General features: G+C 38.7%; 1 protein-coding gene across 1 annotated transcript; it reads right to left on the bottom strand.

Annotated features, from left to right (window-relative positions):
• Positions 1 to 2,654: 2,654 nt before the first annotated feature.
• LOC110898213 (putative phosphatidylglycerol/phosphatidylinositol transfer protein DDB_G0282179) lies at positions 2,655 to 5,964 on the bottom strand. The gene is made up of 4 exons (XM_022144970.2): positions 5,754 to 5,964; positions 4,087 to 4,188; positions 3,835 to 3,995; positions 2,655 to 2,953 (listed from the first exon to the last, which is right to left on the bottom strand). The coding sequence occupies exons 1-4, from the start codon at positions 5,845 to 5,847 to the stop codon at positions 2,837 to 2,839; spliced, it is 474 nt and encodes a 157-aa protein (XP_022000662.1). The 5' UTR covers positions 5,848 to 5,964; the 3' UTR covers positions 2,655 to 2,836.
• Between the last annotated feature and the right edge of the window lie 554 nt (positions 5,965 to 6,518).

The following is a 6,518-nucleotide window of genomic DNA, read 5'->3' as shown; positions in this document are numbered from 1 at the left end:
AGCATGTAAAGGCAACTGAAAACAAGCAATTGTTGACTCCAGGTAATTTTCTTTATTGAGCTGAAGCAACAGCAACAGCAACAGCAACAGGGCCGGCCTAGAGGGCGTGCAGAGTGGGCCACCGCTCTGGGCCCAAAACCTTTTGGGGCCCAAAATTAATTTTTGTTCGGTTTATATAGTGACAACTTTTATGTGGTGGAGATGGTTGGTTCCTTGGTTTTTTATTGTTAAGGTTCAATTTCGAAACATGCATATAACATTTTTAAAAATCTATCCAAACCAAATTTTTAACTTTGTAAGGGCGTCAGTCCACTCTTTAGAGTGGATAGTGGGCCCCATGAATTCTTTTTAAATTAGTTTCATCCAATAGATGGTATTCGATTTATTTTGTTTCACTTAACTTTAATTGTTTTGATTATAAAAATTATCGTTTAACTTAATTTTTTATAATTAAATTGTTCAATCGTTTGTTAATTTTTATTATTTGTTATTAAGTTAGACGCTTTGAGTCATATCTTGCGCTCTACTCAATGTTCATGTATTTATTACTAGTACAAGTTTAATTGCATGCAGCAGCAATCCGCCTTTATTTTATTTAACATTTAATCATCACTGCTGGCCAAAAGGGACTTTAATTTATTGACATGATATTTAGACTAGTCGGTGTGGAGAGGTTTGAAGAAGGGGCGGGGCGTGAAACGAAACGGCACGTGACAATAACGTCAATAGAGAGGGATTTCTCCTTCGAGACCCAAAAACGCGGGGTGAGAGAGGCGTGGAAGGGTCCCACCTTTTCTTTTAGTGTTTAAAAAAATAATAAATAAACAATCCACCAATAAACAATCTCCAAACACAACCCACCACTCATCTCGCGCCACATCACCTCCCAAAAGGGCCCGCACGCCGGTGAAGAATCCCCCGCCCCCGCCCCACGCCACTCTCACGCTCCTATACAGGGATCAAGTTGCTAGAAACCAGCCATTACAAGATCCAACCACCAACAAACGTAATACCCCAGACATACTATGAGCAAGCTCGACAGAGGTTAGTGTGTGACGATTTTTTGCAACATTAAGGGAACTTCGAGTGGCGGCTGAAGAAATTGACACCCTCATTCCAAAAATCATGGATCCTAAAGGTGTTAAATATTTCCGCCTTATTTCGCTTATCGTCATTTACGGTTAAAGTCATTACTAAAGTCCTAGCCAATAGGCTTAAACCGATGCTCCCATGCTTTGTCTCTCCGGTTCAATCGGGTTTTATAGAAGGTAGATCCATACTTGATGGGCCTCTTATTTTGAGCGAGGCTATTTCATGGGCTAAAAGTCAAAAAAATAAAAATAAAATAAACTTCTTATTTTAAAGGCGGACTTTCAAAAAGCATACGATTTGGTAAATTGGGCATTTCTTTTGATATTATTTTACCAAATAACGGGCCCATTTTAACCCATCTTTGCTACACTGACGATGTAGTCTTCATTGGGGATTGGTCCGTAGAAAAAATATATCGAATCTTAATATGTTTTATTTGGGTGGAAAAGGATTTGTGCAGCCTTAATATGTCGTTGAAGCAAATATAATCTGCAAAGTCGGTAATTGGTGGTAGTGTTTTATTTTAGATTGATAGTTGGGTGACTGGTGGTCCGTTAAAAAACAGGTTTAAAGAGTTATTTATTTAGATGCGCAGAAAATAAATTCGCCAGGATGAGTGGATGTGTCCACTTTGGGCTGCCTTTAATTTGGGCCGGGTTGGGTCGTGGGCCAGAAGTCCGGAAAGTGGGATAGCAGCCAGTTCAGCGACTTATTTGGGCTTTTATCTACTGTGGGTTGGGCTAATAAAAGGGATGGTTGGTTTTATGCATATGAACGGGTCAAAGTTGTGGAAAAAGACAATTTGAGTGTTCTTCAAATGGCGGCTTGGGAAATTTAGAAGGCGAGGAATGAGAACTTTTAACAGTCAACAAACTAACTTCAATCGAACGGCGGACTTCATCAAAGAAAACTCATTTTTGTGGATTAGCTATCAGCCTAAATTTTGTAACCTATATTGGGATAGATGGATTGAGTTTAATATTCGTGATGTAATCTTGTAATTATCAGGTCCCAGTTTCTTGCTGGTCCGTTTTTCTTTATTTATATAAAGAAATTTCGCCGTTCAAAAAAATTATGAAGGTGTTACATGAAAAAGTAGACCTTGTTTCAGTGTTTTCATGACCTTGTTTCAGAGCAGTAATGACCGAAACGGATTTCAGTTTACCTAAAAATCTCTGTGTGCTTATAACAAAAGCCTACGCCTTTGTCAAATACCTAAAATACCCTTGACGCATTATCACGAGTCTATTTTGCAACCACCAGTCCATAAAAGTAAACGAAAAGTATCCTTGCTTTTGATGAGAACGGATCAAGTACAAGAGAAGGTGATGGTCAAGATCTTACATAGTAGTCGTCTTTGCTAGGCTTCTATGTTCCGAGTTTTGGACCTTTGGTAATCTGGTTATTTATGATATGGGCGGTTGTGTTCTTAAATGAAATGACGAAAGCAACCTCAAAGATTGGTGAACCGGATCATCTGAACGAAATGCACACATACATGAATATGCATTTACAAAGGATAAAGGGGAATTTTCATGCAGCGGTAACTAGAGGCCTTTTGGTTGGGACCGAATATAACTGTGATGATAACTACCAAGGAGATAGAATAACGTGGCGACACATAGTTTTCTAACATACAAAGGATAGAGTAACCACACACACCAGTCATTATATATAAGTTACATAAAACGATGGACAATATCTATTTATTGACGAACTGGTTGAAAAAAAACACTTCAACCAATTAACTGGACGCAACTGCCTCCTCGGAGATATACCAACCGATGCTGAAATCAAACGTGATGCATGTCAACTCATTTTTGTTACCGTCTTGTAGCTTCATTGTGAGTGTATAGGAACCCTGAATTAGTAAAACAATAATGCTTGTTAGATATATAAAAATGCAAGTGAAGCAATCCAGATGTTTCTTACTTTCATCTAAAAGACTAAAAGAATCCACAATGGTGTGTTTTTGGAGACCTTGGGTAGGGGTGATAAACGGGTCGTGTTCGTGGGTTGACAGGTTCAACCCGAAAATCATGTCATGCATATGAACCCTCGCGGGTTGACCTGAAACGCGACCCGTTCAACCCAAAAAAAAAATATTTTTTATTTTTTTCCGCAAATTAATATATTAAAATTAAATTTTTACTAAAAAAACACAATGGATATAGTGCAATTACATTTTAATTGAGATTTTATGTCAATTTCTCTTTTAAAGTTATAATTATAGCATAGAATACACAGTTACACACCCAGTTTAAATTATGACAAAAAAACATATTGTAAAAAAACAAAATATAATATAAATGGGTTAAACGCGTCAACCCGCCAACCGGACGGGGTTGACATGAACCCGGCAACCTGAAACTGACCCGGACCCATTTAGACTAAATCCAAACCCGCGAATTTTGTGTTAGGTTTCTGTCGTGTTTTCGGTTGTGTCAGAAATTCACACCCCTAACTCTGGGACGCCAAAGAGGCACCCGACGGATGAGAGACCCACAAGCTAAATTGTGGATCAGATCGCAGGAAAATAGGCCCAAACAAAACCCACAATGATCAAACCAATCCGATCCTGTTAACCACCCGTCCAACGCCCACTTTTGGCAGACTTCAGTATTTAATTGGCATTTTCACAAGCTTGACATCAACTAGTTGAACGATAAGTATGGTTACCCAAACCACAGAAATAAATACAAATTATATTTTGAATAAATAAAAGATGAAAAAACCTCTTACCGGTGGAGTTACCGAAGGCAACGATTGGGAGTGAGAGATCGCAAAGTCGCCAGTGGTAACAGGGCAAGTGGTCTTGGTGCAGAGGTCGCTAGTCTCGCTATAGACCCCAAACCAGTAGTAAGAAACATCAATCACAAGGTTCCCACCCGATATCGGTGTTTCTGCATTCCACAAACATGCATTGTAAATATGCTAAATTGATATTAGGAGCAGTTAATAACTCTGATTCATGCACTTAGAATACGATTATACCTGTAGATGCGGAAATGGTGAAGGTGGTCTCTACGCCTCTTTCTATCGGGTAAGGTGTGATATCGACTCCGCTTACCTTGACATCATAGTCTTTGTTCTTCTCTGTACATGTGTAACAAAACAAAAGATCTTCATCCAGTTCACCAAAATTTATACGCGAAGAACTTCAGCGTTAGTTATGATAGTAACGCTGACTTCTAGCAGGCAATATCAGAATTCCTAAACCTAGAAATTGATAGCAAACAGTTTTAACTTCTAGAAAACAAAATTTAGAATAACTAGCAGCTAGAAGTAGAGCTGTAAATGAACTGAACGTTAAATGATATGTTCATGAACCGTTCGGCGGGAAGTTCGTTTAATAAATGAATGAACATGAACAAATAATTCTGTTTGATTAATTAAATGAACGAACAAAGGTCGTGTTCTTTCAATTGTGTTCGTAAACATTCGATAATATGTTCGTTTACGTCAGTTTATTGTCGTTTGTTTTGTTTAGTTTATGTTCAGTCATTAGAAACTTAGATCTTTGAAACATTAGTTTAGGATAATTATGTTTATGCTTTTTATGTCTAACTTGTGTTTTCAATGTTTATAATTACTATACCAAGTGCTTAACAAGGTGATTATGTCTAATGTTTGAAATTAAGAATGTTTTTTATTTTATTTTTAAATATGTTCGTTTGTGTTCGTGAACCATTCGTGAACAAGTTCAATTCCTTAATGAACAAACACAAATGTTCGATATGTGTTCGTGAACAAGTTTAATGCTAAACGAACGAACATGAACAACGCTCCGTTTGGTTCGTTTACATCCCTACTTGAAGCACTCAATTCCTAAACACATCAAACTTCCTAACTGCACTAATGTTTCACTATAATCAACAACTTTAAGCGCATAAATCGCTTTCAACTTCACTTCTAACAAACACTAGGTTTAACATCTGGAGGGGTATGGTCCCAAATCCTGTCCCAAATTCTTGATGGTCACTAGACGTCCACGCAAGCCCTTGACAACACACCCAGCACAACGACAACTAATACAAGTACAAATAGTAAATGTGACAGGAGCCGTAGCCAAACCCTCATCAGACCACTCCCACGATGGCCAATCGTGCAGGAGACAAGAGATACAACAGGAGACGAGAGATACAACGGGATAGTGACGTGGAACCAATTAGGTTACGCTATTCATTGCTCCATGATCTCCACTCGACATACTCGACAAGGACAACCGACAGGCCATGTGGCTCCAATCACCGTGCGCCAACGTCTCTATACTCTGCAAACACTTAACGATCGTGTCAGAGGAGACAGAGGATATTCATTGTTGGAGAAGTCCGGCCCAAGGCCCATCAGCCCATGAGCTCATCTCCTTACCGGCCTTCAACCACTGGTAGATTTAAGTATAGACTCTCTCATTCTCTTATTCTTAACACACACTCGTTTATTCTCATTAAACGATACTTATTCTCACGTGGTTACAATAAATGCCTTGGATTTAGACTTGATGTTTCTTCAACATCAAACCACCAAACGGAGTACTTTTGGAAGGCTATCAGCACTATTAAGAGTCAATTTGGTGAAAAAATTGCATCGGAAATAAAAACAAATTCTAGAAACCCTAACTCGAATAATACGAAAGTGAAGAGGAAATAGAAGAAACTTACTGCAGTATTTGACATCTATAGCATGAGCAAAAGGTGCGATGAGAGAAAGTGAGCAAAGGAAGACGATGAACAGGTTGCTTTGAAATCCAGCCATTGGATTCGGATTCTTTAGTTAGTTTGATTTGATAATTTTGAGTGTGAATAGCAGTGGAGGTTACGTTACCGAGGGGGAGTCTTTATAATGGATGTACGTAGTAGGTGTGTGTTAAATGACTCGAAAACACGTGGTGGTGGTGATTGATACATACATGAAAACAAGAAATCCCATACTTTGTAATTCAAATTTCAAATTAGATAAATATTCACTTTTACCACACTACAATTTAGCCGATTTAGCAACGCTATACATCGTTTTGATTGTTTGTTTCACGTGTATATCCTTTTCTTTGTTTTTATGAGGCTAAGGTAGTCCTCTCCGCCATATAGAATGAGTATAAGGATGTGGCAAAGAGGATGAATCTAAGAAAATGAAGAATGGACCTAAAATATACATATATATATATATATGTGTGTATGTATGTGTAAGTGTGTGTGAGAAAGAGGGCCGGCTTGGTCGTCCATGGTGCGACGCTGAGGACGACGACGGGACGTTGAAAGTGGTGTTTGGGTCGGCGCCGAGCCTGGACGTGGCATGGACGTCCCCTACACCGAGTGCCCTGACCTCGTTGTACTTTTTGAAATTTGTTGTTTCACTCAAACATAAACATTGGGTGTTAAACGGGTCGTGTTTGTGGGTTGACAGGTTTAACCCGACCTGAACCTAAA

Source organism: Helianthus annuus, chromosome 13, assembly GCF_002127325.2.
Source record: "Helianthus annuus cultivar XRQ/B chromosome 13, HanXRQr2.0-SUNRISE, whole genome shotgun sequence".
NCBI lineage: Eukaryota > Viridiplantae > Streptophyta > Magnoliopsida > Asterales > Asteraceae > Helianthus > Helianthus annuus.
The sequence above is the reverse complement of the archived record's forward strand: the minus strand, read 5'-3'. Positions and strand labels throughout refer to the sequence as shown.